Source organism: Mandrillus leucophaeus, unplaced genomic scaffold (genome assembly GCF_000951045.1).
Source record: "Mandrillus leucophaeus isolate KB7577 unplaced genomic scaffold, Mleu.le_1.0 Scaffold237, whole genome shotgun sequence".
NCBI lineage: Eukaryota > Metazoa > Chordata > Mammalia > Primates > Cercopithecidae > Mandrillus > Mandrillus leucophaeus.
Window position 1 is genome coordinate 1,254,466 of NW_012102443.1, and position 16,144 is coordinate 1,270,609.

General features: G+C 61.0%; 1 protein-coding gene across 2 annotated transcripts; it reads left to right on the forward strand.

Moving 5' to 3' along the window:
• Positions 1-6,785: 6,785 nt before the first annotated feature.
• LOC105541274 (polypeptide N-acetylgalactosaminyltransferase 9) lies at positions 6,786-15,723 on the forward strand. 2 transcript variants are annotated; one of them, XM_011982220.1, is made up of 7 exons: positions 6,786-6,883; positions 7,135-7,301; positions 9,024-9,209; positions 11,324-11,461; positions 13,228-13,323; positions 14,176-14,343; positions 14,875-15,723. In XM_011982220.1, the coding sequence occupies exons 1-7, from the start codon at positions 6,805-6,807 to the stop codon at positions 15,019-15,021; spliced, it is 981 nt and encodes a 326-aa protein (XP_011837610.1). In that variant the 5' UTR covers positions 6,786-6,804; the 3' UTR covers positions 15,022-15,723. The 2 variants fall into 2 exon arrangements, with proteins under 2 accessions (XP_011837610.1, XP_011837611.1); XM_011982221.1 differs by lacking the exon at positions 6,786-6,883 and having other exon boundaries at positions 7,190-7,475; positions 14,875-15,620.
• The last annotated feature ends 421 nt before the right edge of the window (positions 15,724-16,144 follow it).

Consider the following 16,144-nt stretch of genomic DNA (forward strand, 5'->3'; position numbering starts at 1 on the left):
CCCGGGCTCGCCCACCTGCCCAGCCGGCTTGGTTCCTTGGTCAGGGCCGGTTCCCACCTGGTGTGGTTTAGAGTCCGGGGCAGCTGGGAGAAGCTCCAGGCCCAGGTTTCACCCGTTTCCCATGTGGTCAGGCAGGGCTGAGGGATGCAAGGTGTGGCAGCTGTGTCCAGCGCCCCGGCACCCACCAGTACCTCACGGGGAGGGCGTTGCTTGGTGCCCGAGAAGCCAGAGGGTCCCATGAGCAGTGGGGATGGCCACAGGGGGGTCTTTTACGCACCGCGCCGTAGAAGCCGAGCCACAAAATGAAATGAGTCTGGAGTCCAGGAGAAACGCACATCACCCCGCGGCAAGGCTGCGCGCCGGTCCCTGTTCCCGCGCAGGAAGTCCTGTTCCTGCGGGAAGGGCTGGCTGCTTAACCACAGGGCACTCCAGGAAGGGACCGTCTGGTCACTGCGGTGGCGGGAAGAAAATGAAGACAGCAAGAGAGACGGCTTCTGAGTAAAGTTCACGGCGCTGCCGGCAAGGCCGGGCACTCCTGCGTGGTGCGGCTGTGTTTCCCGTGGAGACGGAGGCGGGGGCAGCGGTTCACGCCCAGCCACAGGCCCAGGGAGGACAGCGCCAGGCTTCCAGAGTTCACCCCTTCACAGTGAGGACGCCGCTCCGCACCGCCCTGCCGGTGACAGCTCCAGCCTTGTCGAGGATTGGGAGTCAGGTCTCCCCCGCCCACCGCCACCCTGGAATTCTCCTTCCAGATGTTCGTCCGGGACGCACTGAGACCCAGAGATCTGTGGGGGCCGGGAGCCAGGCAGGGTCTCCCCTGCTCCCGAGGAGGGGGCCCAAGTCCACAAGCGCCTCCCCTCCGAGCAGCCACCAGGAGCCCCGACGCCTGCCCTTTGCTTGCTGCTCCCGTCAGGGGTTTACCAAGTCAGCCCAGGAGCCAAGGGGCACGGGTGGGTGGCCGCAGCCCTGGGGGTGGGTGGTCCTGTTCAGTGACAGTTCCACAGCTCCAGGCGAAGAGGCAGCTTCAGGCTTAGCCCGGTGGCCAGGGCTCCCTGCCACCCTGCACCAGCCATGTGGCCTCAGGCAGGGGACCAAGCCTCTGTGCCTTGGCCTCATGTTCACCTGCAGACGACGAGGTTGGCCCCACCTGCCCTGGCACAAGGTTGTGGGGCTTCCTCTTCACCCTGCCGCCACCTCCTGGGCCCGCTTTGTTGGTTAGGGATAGAACAGCAGACGTCCTCTTGGTTCCTCAGGCTCGCACTGATGGAGGTTTGTGTCTCAGAACACACAGAGTCAAGTGCTTCACCAGTGACCACTGATGGAGGTTCGTGTCTCAGAACACACAGAGCCGAGTGCTTCACCGGTGACCGCGGGGGCGTGGGCTCTAACAGTCCACTGCCATCCTTGTTATACAGGCTCTGGCGTGCATATTTGTTGCCTCATGGTCTCGAGATGGCTGCCACTCCTCCAGACCTCACATCCACATCCCTAACAAAAAGAACGGAGAGGGGCAAAAGGTTCTGCCAGCTGAGGCTGTTCCCTTTTTTAAAAATCAGGATAGGCCGGGCATGATGGCTCACACCTGTAATCCCAGCACTTTGGGAGGCCGAGGTGGGTGGATCACAAGGTCAAGAGATCGAGACTAGCATGACCAACATGGTGAAACCCTGTCTCCAGTAAAAATACAAAAATTAGCTGGGCATGGTGGCGGCGCGTGTAATCCCAGCTACTTGGGAGGCTGAGACAGGAGAATCGCTTGAACCCAGGAGGCAGAGGTGACAGTGAGCCAAGATCACACCACTGCACTCCAGCCTGGCGACAGAGCAAGACTCCATCTGAGAAAAGAAAAAAAATCGGGATAAGTCACAGCTTTGCCAAGAGCCCCATTCTGAGGCCCCTGCTTCCACCTCATCGGCCAGGATTCTATCAGCGGCCACCTCCAGCTGCCCATGGGCCAGGGAATTGGTGGTTTGTGGATGCAACCCCAGTGACTCAGCGGAGTTGGGAGCCACAGCTCCGGCCTCACTCACAGTGAAACAGTGCCTCCCACCCACCCTGCCCCTGGTGATCTCACAATGCCTCATAGCCGGAGTCCTGAGGACGCTCTCCGAGCCCCTACGTCCCTGACTGCAGCACAGCCTGCCCATGCCTGCTCTGCACTGCCCCATGGCCCAGGAGGACAGAGCTCGGGCCTCAAGCATGCCTGCATGTCACCGCCAGTTAACCCCACTCATCATCCATCTCTGCTCCTGCTCAGAGCTGGGATTCGGGAAGCCATCCCCGACCCCGGCCAGGGCGCACCTCCTGCCCGAGTCCCACGGCCCCAGTCCGTCCTCCGACTGCGTCCGCACACGACCAGTGTGACGTCTGATCCTTGCCGGCCTCCCCTCTAGATGACAGTTTCGCGAGGGAGGCCGTGTGTCCCCAGCGCCCCCAGGAGAACCCTACAAGCCCTGTTGCTTTGCTTGTCTCGGCCAGAAGAACAGCTCCGACTTCATGGTATGGCCTCGCCCTCAGGCCCTGTGCTAGGCCCACAGCGCTGCCAAAGACGACGTCAGTCCTCAGTGTACAGGGGGATTTTTGACCTGACGCCCGCGCGCAGCAGGGGCCCCTCTCCTGTCTCTCCTCTCGCTGTGATGCCCCAGCCCGGGGCCTACAGATGAGGGGCCCCAGGGCCCCACCCATCTGTGGAGGAGTCAGCCGTCTTCCCATCTGTGGCCTCTGCAGTTAGTGACGGCCCCTCAGCCACCTGTGTCTTCCTCATGTCACCAGAAAGGGGTCCCCATCCAGACCCCAAGAGAGGGCTCTTGGATCTCATACGAGGCAGAATTCGGGGCGAGTCCACAGAGTAAGGTGAAAGCAAGTTTATTAGACAAGTAAATAAATGAAGTGGAGAGAAGAATGGCTGCTCCACAGGCCGAGTGGCCCCCGGGGCTGCTGGTTGGTTATTAATTAACTTCTGTGGTTATTTCTTGATCATATGCTGAACAAGGGGTGGAATATTGGTGAGTTTTCTGGGAAAGAGGGTGGGATTTCCCGGAACTGAGGGCTGCACCTTTTTTAGACCGTGTAGGGTCACTTCCCGGTGTTGCCGTGGCATCAGTGAACTGTCATGGCGCTGCGGGGAGTGTTTTAGCAGCTAATGCGTTATAGTGAGCATATAATGTGCTGCGAGGACGACCACAGGTCACTCGTCGCCATCTTGTTTTGGTGGGTCTTGGCTCCTTCAACCTGTTTGCTTGAGATGAAGTCTCGCTCTGTCACCCAGGCTGGAGTGCAGTGGCGTGTTCTCGGCTCACTGCAAGCTCCGCCTCCCAGGTTCAAGCAATTCTCCTGCCTCAGCCTCCCGAGTAGCTGGGACTACAGGTGCACGCCACCACGCCCGGCTAATTTTTGTATTTATTTATTTATTTTTTTAGTGAAGACGGCGTTTCACCATGTTGGCCAGGATGGTCACAATCTCTTGACTCATGATCTGCCTGCCTCAGCCTCCCAAAGTGCTGGGATTACAAGCGTGAGCCACCGCGCTCGGCCTACTGCAACCTGTTTTATCAGCAAGGTCTTTGTGACCTGCGTCTTGTGCCGACCTCCTCTCTCATCCTGTGACTTAGAATGCCCTCGCCGTCTGGGAATGCAGCCCAGTGGGTCTCAGCCTCGTCTTGCCCAGCCCCTGTTCAATATGGAGTTGCTGTGGTTTGAATGGCTCTGACACTCGGACTTCCACCCTGGCTGTGGGGCCAGACGGTCAGGTAGCATGGGGGTGACCACAGGCATCGTCACCCAAACCAGGACACCTGAGAGTTACTGGAGGTGCTATTAATAATCACCCCAAGTCAGGGGTATCAACTAGGGTTGTCTTGGGCAGTGGGGATGCATGGCTAGTAACTAGCATTAACTAGTACTGACTGACTATCTGCTGCGTGCAAGGAAACCACAGCAGTGACGGTCTTTGCCAGCTGTGCCTGCCGAAGCAGCATGGATGTGTCAGCTCTTGGATGTGTAACAATCCACTCTGAAATGTTGCGGCCTAAGACAACCATTTCCTTGGCCCAGCTCTGTGGGTTGGCCTGTGTGGAACAGAGCAGCTCTGCTCCCAGCTGGCCTTGCTGATGCCGGCACTCAGCCGCCAGATGAGCGAGGTTGGCTGGTTGGGGTAGGGAGGAACGGGCTCAGCTGGGCGGCTTCTCTCTGTTCCGCGTGGTCTCTCATCCTCATGCTAGGGGGCAGGTTACAAGACAGAGATCAGTGTGAGCATAGTCTCCCGAGGCCCAGCTTGGTCTTGGCACTGGGTGGGTTCTGCCCCTTTCTGTTGGTCCAAGCAAATCGTGATGAAGGCCTAGGGTGATAGCGTCCCTCTCTCAGTGGGGAGAGCTGCACACATTGACACCAGAAGGTGAGTCCAGCTTGGTCCCAGTTGCTCTCAGCGCAGAGTGCAAGCCGGGCTCCGGCCTCCTTCACCTGATCTTCCTCCAGTGTGGCCAAGGGGAGGGCCCAGGCCTCCTGCCTCTTGAGAGCCTCTGAGAGGTGGGCCGCGTGCCTCTGGCTCCCGCAGGAGGATTTTGCCTGATCCTTAGGTGTTGGTCTCCTCTGGCCCACAGAGTGGAGAATTTATTGCCAATATTTATCTGAAATTTATAGAAGGTTTAAACTGTTTCCCTTGAGGCTGTGATGGTAGGGCCTTTAAATTCTCCCTCTGTATAAGCATCAGTCTCCCAGGGAACGTGGCAGGAGACAGATCTGCCAGTCAGATGATGTATTGGTCCCTGGCTTCAAAATATGTGAACAATTACAAGGTCATTAACTCCGACACAGAAAAGAGACCTGCCCCGGGCGTGGGGACGCCGCGCACCAGTGCCACTTGCCCGAGGAGTCGTGCAGGGTAGGGGTTGGGGGCGGGGGGCTGTCCTGTTCTTTCCCTGTTTTGCAGGGATTGGAAAAGGGATGTTGCTGAGGGCATGGGGGTTCACTCTCCGACTTTATCACTCCTGAGCTAATGGCACTGCTGAAAAGCCAGGTCACACAAGCTGTGGGCCCGTGTGGTTAGGGGCAGTCCACACACCCTGAAAGCTCAGGGGTCTGCGGCCCAAGCCTGGAGACTGAACCTGCCCAGCCCCCAGCCATGACAGGTCCTTAGCTAATGATGGAAGCCAGCCGACTCCCACCACCCGTGAGCCTCGCCTCTCCCGTAGCTTTGGTCCTTCTAGAGACATGGTGGGGGACCTGAGGGCCGAGAGACCTGAGGCTGCATTCACCCAGGAAAGGGGCCTCGGTGCCACCCGCAAGCTCAGCACACACCGACGGGGCTGGAACCCGCGGACCCGGCTTGGGGAGGCCTTGTAGACCGCCAGCAGTCTTACCAGGTTCCCGCGTGGAATCTCCCCAACGCCTCAGAAAGCCCCGGGGACAGAGTGGCCGTAAGTGGCTATGGAGTCCCTAAAGGGAATACATCCATTCAGCAGCTGTTTATCAAGCACCTACAGTGCGCCGGGCCTCGCTATGAGCACTGGGAGGCAGCCGTGAGCAGAAACCCTGTCCTGCGGACCTGAGTCGTGGGGAGGGGCAGGCGGAGATGGGGATGGACAGGAAGCGGCGCCATACTGAGGGGTGTGAGCCTCCGGTCCAGACACCCAGCCGCGGTGCAAGGATGGTGGCCCTAAACAGGACGTAGGGAGAGGACTCACACTGAAGGCTTGATGGCGACATCTGACGTTTTACTTTTTATGTGTTCAGACAGTGTCTCTCTCTATTACCCAGGTTGGAAAGTGTTGTGTGATCTTGGCTCACTGCAGCCTCAACCTCCCGGGCTCAGGCGATCCTCCCACCTCAGCCTCCCAAGCAGCTGGGACCGCAGGCACACACCACCACACCCGGCCCAGCTACTTTTGTTTGTTTCTGTGGAGATGGGGTCTCACTATGCTGCCCAGCCTCGCTTGTTTTTTTAATGGACAAATGGGACTGTCCCTGTTCACGGGGTGCGGCGTGCCGTGCTCAGGTCAGGCGACGGCACAGCTGCCATCTCCACATTTGCCGTTTCCTTGTGTGGGGGCTCGGCTCCTCCTCCCAGCTGCTGTCTGGGTCATGGTCAGGTCCGTGGTCCTCCCTCAGTGGCACCGGCACCCGCTCCTCTCTGCCCGTGGTTTTGGTCCTTTTTTTTTTTTTTTTTTTTGAGACGTAGTGTCGCTCTGTCGCCCAGGCTGGAGTGCAGTGGTGTGACCTCAGCTCACTGCAACCTCCGCCTCCCGGGTTCAAGAGATTCTCATGTTTCAGCCTCCTGAGTAGCTGGGACTACAGGCATCTGCCACCACGCCCAGCTAATTTTTGTATTTTTAGTAGAGATGGGGTTTCATCATGTTGGCCGGGCTGGTCTCGAATTCCTGGCCTCAAGTGATCCACCCACCTCGGCCTCCCAAAGTGCTGGGATTACAAGTGTGAGCCACTGTGCCTGGCCGGTTTCGTGCCTTTAATCTCTCTGGCATTGGAGCTTTGAAGGCCGGAGGCAGCAGAGCATGCAGAGACCTGGGAAGGACGCCCGGCATGGGCACCGCCTGTGCCAAGGCCCTGAGGGGTGCGTGTGGGGGTGCTGGGAAGGCCACGGTGCTTTGAACACAGGGGGTGGGCAAGGCAGGTGTCAGGAGCCCCTGGGGGGCTTCGTGTTCCCCGGGGTGAGGCCTGAGGACAGGATGCTGTGGTGGGTGGGGGGACCAAGTCTGTGGCCTCAGTGCTGGGGGTACACAGGGAGGTTGAAGCTGCTGGAGGCCGCCCCAGAGGCCAGTGTGCCAGGTGCTCCTGAAGACGGGCGGGTGGATGATGGAGGACGAGGCTCTGTCTCACCCTTGTGGAGCTTCCTCCGTTCTGACCCCTTCCGGTGAAGGGCGGCTCCGAGGCTCTTTCCCCCGTGGGCCCCCACCCCGTCCTTCTCGTGAAACCTGGGTGGTCTCAGGTTGAGGTGGAGACATCGGCAGAGTGGGAGGGCGGCGTACGGGGTTCACCAGCAAGGCCCCTTCCCGCCGCGAACAGAAATCCCAATGCTGGTCTCGAAGGCAGAAAGGAAGCCCCGGCTCAGGTGCCTGGAAAACCCCAGGCTGAGCTCCCAGCAGCTCCAGGCCAGCTTTTCTCAGACAGGCTGTCCCACAGCAGAGACAACAGACAGAACCCAGAAACCACGACGCTCCCAGGGCACCCTCCTGCCAGGACGTGAACCTGATGCAGAAACGCGGTTCACTCCCTCGGGACGCAGAGGCCAACCTCAGCCGGGCGCAGCAGCACAGACTCCACCGTCCTGGGGAAGGAGCCGGAGCCCTGTGGGTGATGTGGGACTACGGCGTGGGGTGTCCCGGGCCGGGCTGAGCAGCGAGGAGGCTCTGGGTCGCCGGACTGGGGCAGAGGGACTGGCGTTAGCCGCGTGCTGTGTAATCATCTCCTCGAGGAGGGAGCGCGTCTGGGTCTGTCCTGCGGCGGGTGGTGTGGGAGAGGCCGTAAATGATCAGCGACATGGACTCCCGGTTCTCTCTCCCACCTGGGACTTGGCTTCCTGAAGGCAGAGAGTCACAGGGAGGGAGGAGCCCCCTGCTCCTCACACGAGGGACTGGGGCTCTGGGGTGGGCTGACAGGCGGCCCCCGAGGATGCAGCTGGGGGCCCTGTGAGGGTGGCCCTCTTTGGGAAAAGGGGTCTTTGCAGACGTGATTAAGATAACGGCCTGGAGATGAGAGCAGCCTGGACCAGGATGAACCAGAGTCCAGGGACGACTGAGGGATCCAAGCTCCGCTGGGCAGAGGCTCCGCCCTGTGCACCCCCACAGCTGGCCTGCCCTCGGCACCTTCTCAGCACCGCGGAGGGAACGGGCAATGCCAGGGCTGCCCACCCTTTCTCGGGTGGTGGGGGGAGATTCAGGAGATGAGGCAAGCACAGTGCCCGCCTGGGGCCTGGCACACACGTCCAGCACGGGAGGCTCAGGGCTGAGGACCTGAGCACAGCAGAGCTTGGGCCACGTGGATCAGACCCCTTTGTTCATAGTGACGTCAGCCTGTGGGAGGCACCAGCATTTTTTTATGGGGTGGATGGGATGGGACAGGGGCTGGCTCAGGGCTCTCCAGGGTTTAGATGTGGATGTTCATCTAAAGAATTGACTCACGGTTATGGAGGCTGAGAATACCGAGACTGGCTGTCGGCTGGCAGGTGCCCAGGGGAGCCGGTGGCGTGAGTTCCAAGCCTGAAGGCAGGAGAGGACCCACGTCCCAGCCCGAATCAAGCAGAGTGTGAACACTCCCTTCCTCAGCCTTTCTGTCCTACTCAGGCCTGCAGGGGACAGATTTAAACACGACTCCCACCAGAGGCCATGCACAGACCACCCAGAATAAGGGGAGAGCAAATGTCCCGGAGCTCTGTCCTCTGCCACGTTGACACAAAACAAACCCTCACAGGCAGGACAGCGCGGCGGGACAGGCCAGTGTTCAGTGAAACAACACGGAAGCACACGAGGATACGTAGTGACAGATACATCTCTACTGTGTGGGGGTCGGAAAGCCGGGGCTGCGGGCGTTTATTTGCTGGGCTGTTGTTCAGACCCAGGCTGCGTGTGTTCTGGGCATGTGTGGAGCGGCATCTGCACAGCAAGCGGCTGTTTGTAAACAGATTGTTGGTGTGTTCGGGTGCTGGGGGAGGTGGGTGGTGCAGTGGGGCGGGGGGTTCCCTGCACAGAACAAGCACTGGGGGTGGGAACCACAGGATGAAAAACCTGTTAAGTGTTCAGGTCGGTGGAATAACTGCCCCACCAGCCCCCACGGCCGTCGTGTAACGTACAAGAGAAAGAGGAGCCTGCACCAGACACAGCCCAGACCTGCACCTTCTCTGTGGGCGGGGTCCCCTGAAAACAGCCCCCAGAAGGCAAAGCCCTGGGGCCCACCAGGCCTGCAGGTGCCCCGGGAACGGAGGGCCGGGCCCCTCGGCCTCTCACAGGCCCCTGGCTGGCTGGGCTGCCCGCCTGTCGGGAAGGCCGCCCGCACCCAGCGCCATCTCCCTGTAGGTGTGGCAGTGTGGTGGCAGCATGGAGGTGCTGCCCTGCTCCCGCGTGGCCCACATCGAGCGCACCAGGAAGCCCTACAACAACGACATCGACTACTATGCCAAGCGCAATGCCCTGCGCGCCGCCGAGGTGTGGATGGACGACTTCAAGTCCCACGTGTACATGGCCTGGAACATCCCCATGACGGTGAGTCCCCCACGGCCGGGAGCCGGGGCCACGCCCCAGGGTCGGGGTCAACGTCATGGTAGGGCTGGGCGCAGGGAGGCCCCGTGCAGTGTGAGTGGGTGTGAGTGGGTGTGAGTGGGTGAGCTGTCTGCCTGCGAAGGAGCCTTCCTCACACTGGGAAGAGACCAGCTCACACCAAACCTGTTGTGGTGGACGTTTTTCTCTCAACTGCTGGTGGTTAGAAGCCAGGGAGGGGCGGCCTCTCCCCAACCTGGTGCCGCTGCCTCAGCCAGGGCCCCACTTAGCACCCAGCGCGGCCCCCTCCCCCAGCCCTGGGCAGCCTCAAATGTCTGGCTGTTTCGTGAACGGCTCATACACTGTGTGGCTTCCCGCCCTCAGCACCACATTTTCCAGGTCACCCCCGCCGTGGCTAAGTCACGTCCACGGTGTGAACGGTCCGGTCGTGTGGATCCTCCTTCGTGGATGGATGTTTTGGCTGTTTCCTGTTGGGTTTTGGCCTGTGAGTGGCTGACCTGCTTCAAGTCGAGGATTGCTGTTTGTTTTCTAATTTGTAGTCGACCAATTTCCCATAAAGAGCCTGAATTCTGGCTCTTCTCAAAGCGCCCCAGCCCCACAAGCCTAAGAAGGGCAGGTGCTGAGACAGGAGGTCGTGACCCTCCGCCCATCCCGCCACCCACCAGCGTCTCTGGGAACCACCCCCTTCCTTCCCTGGCCACTGCAGGCCGTGGGTCCCTGAGTTCTGGGAGGACTCATCTTAGAAACAGCCTTGTTTTTTGCATCAACCCCAGTAAGAACCAGATCTTAAGTCATGACCCAGTGTGCACACACGCGTGTATATTTACATCCGTCCACATACAGCACTTTGCATCCACAGTACCAGTCATCCTTCTCATTCACAATATACTACTTCTTAAAAATTCCACTACAGCCCCTAAATTGGTTCACCACCCCCTGCTGGACTGCACCCTAGCGTGTGGGTGACACGGCCTGGAGGGGACCCAGGCTGGACCATTCACCGTGCAAACCCAGCATCCCACCCCCAGATCAGCTCCCACGGCAGCTTCCGTCAGGCAGGTCAGGAGTCTGTGGACACGTGCACTTGTGTCTGAGAGATGAGAAGAGGGTACCCGGTGCTCCTACAGCCTTGTTTTCCATGAAGTGATTTGGAAAACGTGCAGGGTGACGATGTCCCCAAGTGTGTGGGCAACTGAGTGAGGGGCTCCAGGCCCCCAGGCAGTGAGGCCGGCAAATGGCTGTCACCTCCCTGTGTCCAAGGGCCCCGGCGTGAGCCCCTTGACTAATCAAAGCCTCATAACAAAGCAACGAGTTTCTGGTGTGATCGCCCCACTTTACCAATGAGAAACTGAGGCACAGAGAGGGTAAGGGACTGTCCCAGGGCCACACACCAGAAGGTGACAGGATTCAAGCCCAAGCCCCGCAGGCCAAGTCGTCTGCCCTCCTCACAAGGCCTGAGCCTGGAGGGTCCCTGGGCAGGAGGCAGGTGCTCCCTCAGGGCTGGCTGGCCATCAGAGAGTGCTGGTCCCACAGCCCCTCAGGCCTCACAATCCCAGGAAGACACAGACCCCACACTCGGCTGTGGGTTCTCACGGCAGAGGGAAGAGATGCCCAGGCCAGGCCCAGGAGAGACCAGGCGCGAGCTCCCAGGTGTCCCCTCCCGGGGGGTCCCATGGACTTGATTCTCCAGCACCCATGCGTGACAACACGCGCCAGGCGGGGCCAGCCAGGAGCCCCCGAGCCTTGGTGTCCAGGGTCCTCACCGGCCTGGCCTCGTAGACATGGCTGACCTTGGTCTCCACCCTCCAGTGGTCACGCCAGGTGAGCAGGGCCGTCCTCTCAGGCAGGAGGTTCCTGGGCCCAGGTGGGTGCGGACTAGCCGGCTGCAGCAGGGGCCATCTGTCCAGGCCGGGGCTGGTCTTCAGCAGGGCCCTTCCCCTCAGGAGCAGCTGCCTCAGACCCTCTGTGGATAGTGGGAGGCTGGGGGGTCCCACCTGGGGGAGGCTGCTCCTGTGAGGGGACTCAGTCCCTGGAGCCCCCCCAACCTCATCAGGGGGACAGTGACACTCGTGCCCTCCCACCTACTTCCGGCCTTGCAGAACCCAGGGGTGGACTTCGGGGACGTGTCTGAGAGGCTGGCCCTGCGCCAGAGGCTGAAGTGCCGCAGCTTCAAGTGGTACCTGGAGAACGTGTACCCGGAGATGAGGATCTACAACAACACCCTCACGTACGGAGAGGTAGCGCCTCCCCCGAGGGCCCCGCAGCCCGCCAGGCCTTCTGCCCCGACGCCCGCACACACGTGTGCATTCAGGGGGAGGCAGGCACATCCGCGTGCACACACAAGGTGCAGGTTCACATGAACACATGCACCTGCAGACACACATGTCCATACACACCCATTCCTTCACAGCGACCTGCCTAGAGGCAGACATGTAGTCACATCCATGCATACACGTGTTCACATGCCTGATTCAGATGTATGCACTCACATGTATGTGCACACAGGCATGCATGCACTCACCTAGACGTATGTACAGGGACACATTCACAGGCATGTACGCAAATCCATGCAAACATATGTACAAGTGCACGTGGACACGAGTGTATACATCTGCACAGTTTTGCTCATAGACACAGAGCTCTTCATACACAAATGTATGTTTCACTAAGTGCATGAACCCCAAAGGGGCCTGCGTGTGCACAGATATACAAGCACTTATCAAGGTGCAATAATGTGCGTGTGTGTGTACACATCTGCATCCACATATGCAGAGCCCCACACCACGTGTGCATGCAGGTGCCCACACAGACGCACACGATGGGTGATATGCACGCCCACACTCATACAGGCACATCAGCTACACAGAGGCCCCGTCTCTGCCGGCCCCCACCTGCACTGCGCTCTGTAAAGCCAGCAAGAAGGTGCTGCTCTTCTGCCCTCCCCCTGGTCTATGCAGGGGACAGGGTGCCTCCCACCATGGGACTCGAGTGTCCCAGCCCTGAGCTGGCATTTGGATGGGGCAAGGAGAAGGGTCCCTGGGGTGGATGTTCCTCGCTGAGCCTCCCCTCCCTCAGCTCCTGGTCCACGCCGTGCTGACTTCAGTCCCTTGGGCACAGAGGTGTCCCAGGCAGCGCTGAGAGTGCATCGGTGTGCCGCCCCGTCCCCCAGCCTCCCTGTGCTTCTGCTCTGCCCACTCCACCCTCCATCAGCCAAGCTCAGGCACCGCCCACCCAGAGCAGCTGGGCGTTTCTAATTTGTAGTCAACATTCTCAGCGGTCCCAGTTCAAACCTGTGTGCCCTCTTGCGGTGGCCATGATGGAGGGGTTAGCTGCCGCCGCAAACCCAGCAGCCTGGAAACGCAGTGGACAAAAGCAATAAGCGTCTACCCTCGCTCACAAGCCAGGGCCACCTGGGCAGTGCTGCTGGCCCGGGCCAGGCTGTGCTGATCTCGGATGGGCCCGTTCTGGTGGCTGGAGGTTGGCTGCCCGATGACAACTCACAGCCCAGCAGGCTGGCCCAGGTTTGTTCTCAGAGTGGTGTCAGGATTCCTTCCCAGATGGAGTGGAAGCTGGAAGGTCTCCCAAGGATCCAAGCCAAGGCCAGCCCAGACTCCAAGGCCGGCGAGCGGTCTCTGCCCACTCAGTGGGAGCTGCAAGGGTGCAGGGAGCAGGCGGCAAGGCAGGGAAGCCACCCCCGGCTTAGGGCCTCCATCCGTGCTGCTGAGAAAGACTGACACCGCCGTCCTCAAGCCTCCCCTATTGACCGATGGCCACGTCTCCAACTGTGCATGGCAGATACGTCCATGTCTCCATCAGTGACAAACTCGGTCGGCCGCCCGTTCCCGGGAGGTCCAGCAAGTCCCTTCGCAGGCAGCCCACCCACCCGGGCCCTCCACAAGCCCCCCTCCTCCGGGGAGCACCTGCTCAGGTGCTGGCTGCGCGAAGCTCTGTGGGGCTCCACCCTCAGGTGACCCTGGACGTTCTCTGGGGCTTCTGGTTGCAGGTGAGAAACAGCAAAGCCAGCGGCTACTGCCTGGACCAGGGAGCGGAGGACGGCGACCGGGCGATCCTCTACCCTTGCCACGGGATGTCCTCCCAGGTAGGAGTAGCAGCCACCCACGGAGCTCCCAAGGGGAGCACCCCAGACCCCACACCCTGGGGCAGAGGCACGGGGCCAGCCTGCTGGGGTGTTCTGATGCCACCAGGGCTGCATCCCAGGGCTTGGAGCAGCCTGAGGGCCCCTCTAGAAGAGGCCTCCCAGCCTGCCCCACCTGGAAGGCAGCAGAACGTGGTGCACTGAAAACAGCCTGGGTCGGGCGCAGCGGCTCACACCTGTCATCCCAGCATGATGGGCGGCCAAGCCAGAGTCTGCTTGATCACGTAAGCCCAGGAATTGAGACCAGTCTGGGCAGTGTGGCGAAACCATCCCCCCCTGGGCGGGACTCCCCTGCACTGCGGGCCCAGCCCCGTGGAATTGGCGGTCAGGGACTGGCCATAGTGAAGGTCCGAGCCATTCTGACCACAACCTCCATAAAGAGCTGGGCATTTCTAGCCCCACGGGAATGCGGGTTCCGCTCACACACGGCGCTTTTCAGTGAGCTCTGCATGTCACCCAAAGTAAACCCGACTCCTGTCCTCCCTGAAACGAGTGGGGCCACGCTCTGAGTCTGAGCCCCGTTCATGACGTCTGTCGGGAGCCTGGCCCGGCGGAGCTTCTGGGCGCTGTCCAGCCACATCCCCACATGGGCCCTGCCCAGCAGGCCTCTCCCACCCACAACAGTGTCCCCAGGGTGGGAGGCTCCAAGGCAGCCGCTCAGGGCCCCGTTTGCAGCTCGCGGCAGCTCGCACAGCCTTTCTGTGCTTACCAGGGAGAGCCTGGGCTGGAGCACGGGCCATGGCTCCCCCGGGCCTGGACGCTGCTCACACACAGCCCCGGTGGTCCTGTCCCCAGCTGGTGCGGTACAGCGCTGACGGCCTGCTGCAGCTGGGGCCTCTGGGCTCCACAGCCTTCTTGCCCGACTCCAAGTGTCTGGTGGATGACGGCAGGGGCCGCACGCCCACCCTGAGGAAGTGTGAGGATGTGGCAAGGCCCACACAGCGGCTGTGGGACTTCACCCAGGTCAGCCATTGGGGAAAGGGGGCCGTGGGGTTGGGACAGGGCCGCTGGGACCCCTGGGCGCCTCTGCCAGTAGAACCAGCCCTCTAGGTGGGAGCTGGAGTGCCGCAGTGGGTGGTCAGGGGACGGGGCCTTGGATCAGCTGCTCCCTCGAGGGCCCCGATGCTCGCAGAGAGGGCAGGTGACTGGCCAGGGTCACACAGCCAGAGAGGGGCCGGGCTGGACAGTCTGATCATAGCCCTGCATCTGCCTCTTCCAGCCTCAGGTGCCCAGGGTAGAGGCAGGATTTAGGGAGGGGATGAGGTGTGATTCCAACCTGGGCTGCTCTGCAGGAACGATGGGAGATCCTCAAAGCTCCACTGACGTCAGCCCCTTCCTGGTCCCCGGGTGCTGCTGTGATGCTGAGTTTCCATTCGAACTGCCCCAAGAATGAGCACGAGGGCTGAGAGCACGAAGCAGCCTCCCTGGGGTGGGGGTGGGGGTGGGGGACGAGGACGTCTGACCCCGGCTGACTTGGTGTGACTGTCCCCACAGAGTGGCCCCATTGTGAGCCGGGCCACGGGCCGCTGCCTGGAGGTGGAGATGTCCAAAGACGCCAACTTCGGGCTCCGGCTGGTGGTGCAGAGGTGCTCGGGGCAGAAGTGGATGATCAGAAACTGGATCAAACACGCACGGCACTGACCCCGCCTCTGCCTAGACCCCCACGGACCTCGGGAAGGCGCTGGGCCAAGCCAGTGTCGCTGAGTGGCCGGGGTATGCCCAGCAGACACAGCAGGGCAGGGCTCTATGTGCGGCCAGGACAGCAGAGGCCAAGGGGCTGGGGTGTGGCTGAGTGACCAGGGTGTCAGCCACTGCAGCTGGAGTACAGCTCCTCCTAGGACAGGCGGCTCTACCCAAGGGAGGGTGTCTGGGGACAGTGACGCCGACTCAAACACGTGCCTTCTCCACGGTATCTCCTGGCCAGGCTGCCGGGACGGCCGCCGCCTCTGCATGTACCACAGCCCCCTACGCCCCACAGGGTGGCCAAGCCCCAGACCACACGCCAGGCGGCGCCCCGGCGTCCTCCACCCGTGGCCTCCCATGCTCCAAGCAGCCTCCCCCAGCCCTTGCAACCGCTCAGCCCTCCAACCGAGACCTAAGTTCACACCTCACAACGCAGCTCCTCATGGTCTGGTAAGAGGGGTGCTGGGGGACACGGACGGCGACAAACCTGCAGCTGTGTCTAGGAGGCTGGTGCGACTGCCTCAGCAGAGACCAAATAAAGAGGATTAGGCAGCAGCGCTGTGTGTGTCTTCCTTGGAGCTGAGCTGGGGGGTGGGGCCTGGGCCCTGCCACAGCCCAGCCCCTCGCCTGTTTTAATACAGTTTTATTGGCGCCCAGCCATGCCCATTTGCTTACTATTGTCTGTGGCCACCGCTGTGGGGCTGTCAGCGCAGAGTTGAGCCATGGCCGCGTAACTCACAAAGCCGCAGACGTGGACTCTGGCTGACGCCCGTGCTGGGATGTGACCCGACAGGCGGCCTCACGTGTGCAGACAGACCATGAACTCAACACAGCCAGAATAATGGAGGAGAGCACGTCCCCTGTAGCCGCACATGGCAGCTGGAGGCCGTCGGCCTGAGAACTCACCCGAACAGAAAACCAAACCACGTGTTCTTATTCACGGGAGCTGAACGCTGTGTGCACACGACACAGAGAGGGAACAGCAGACGCCAGGGACTCCAGAGGGGCGGGTGGGAGGAGGACGAGGGCTGGAAAACCCGGGGACTCCAGAGGGGCGGGTGGGAGGAGGACGAGGGCTGGA

Excerpts from the sequence above, each read along its gene's own strand:
- LOC105541274 (XM_011982220.1), top strand. The coding sequence starts at position 6,805 with ATGATGGAGGACGAGGCTCTGTCTCACCCTTGTGGAGCTTCCTCCGTT. Across the intron at positions 6,884-7,134 it reads CGGTGAAGGGCGGCTCCGAG|CAGAGACAACAGACAGAACC; the intron begins GCTCTTTCCCCC and ends GCTGTCCCACAG. Across the intron at positions 7,302-9,023 it reads GGGGAAGGAGCCGGAGCCCT|GTGTGGCAGTGTGGTGGCAG; the intron begins GTGGGTGATGTG and ends ATCTCCCTGTAG.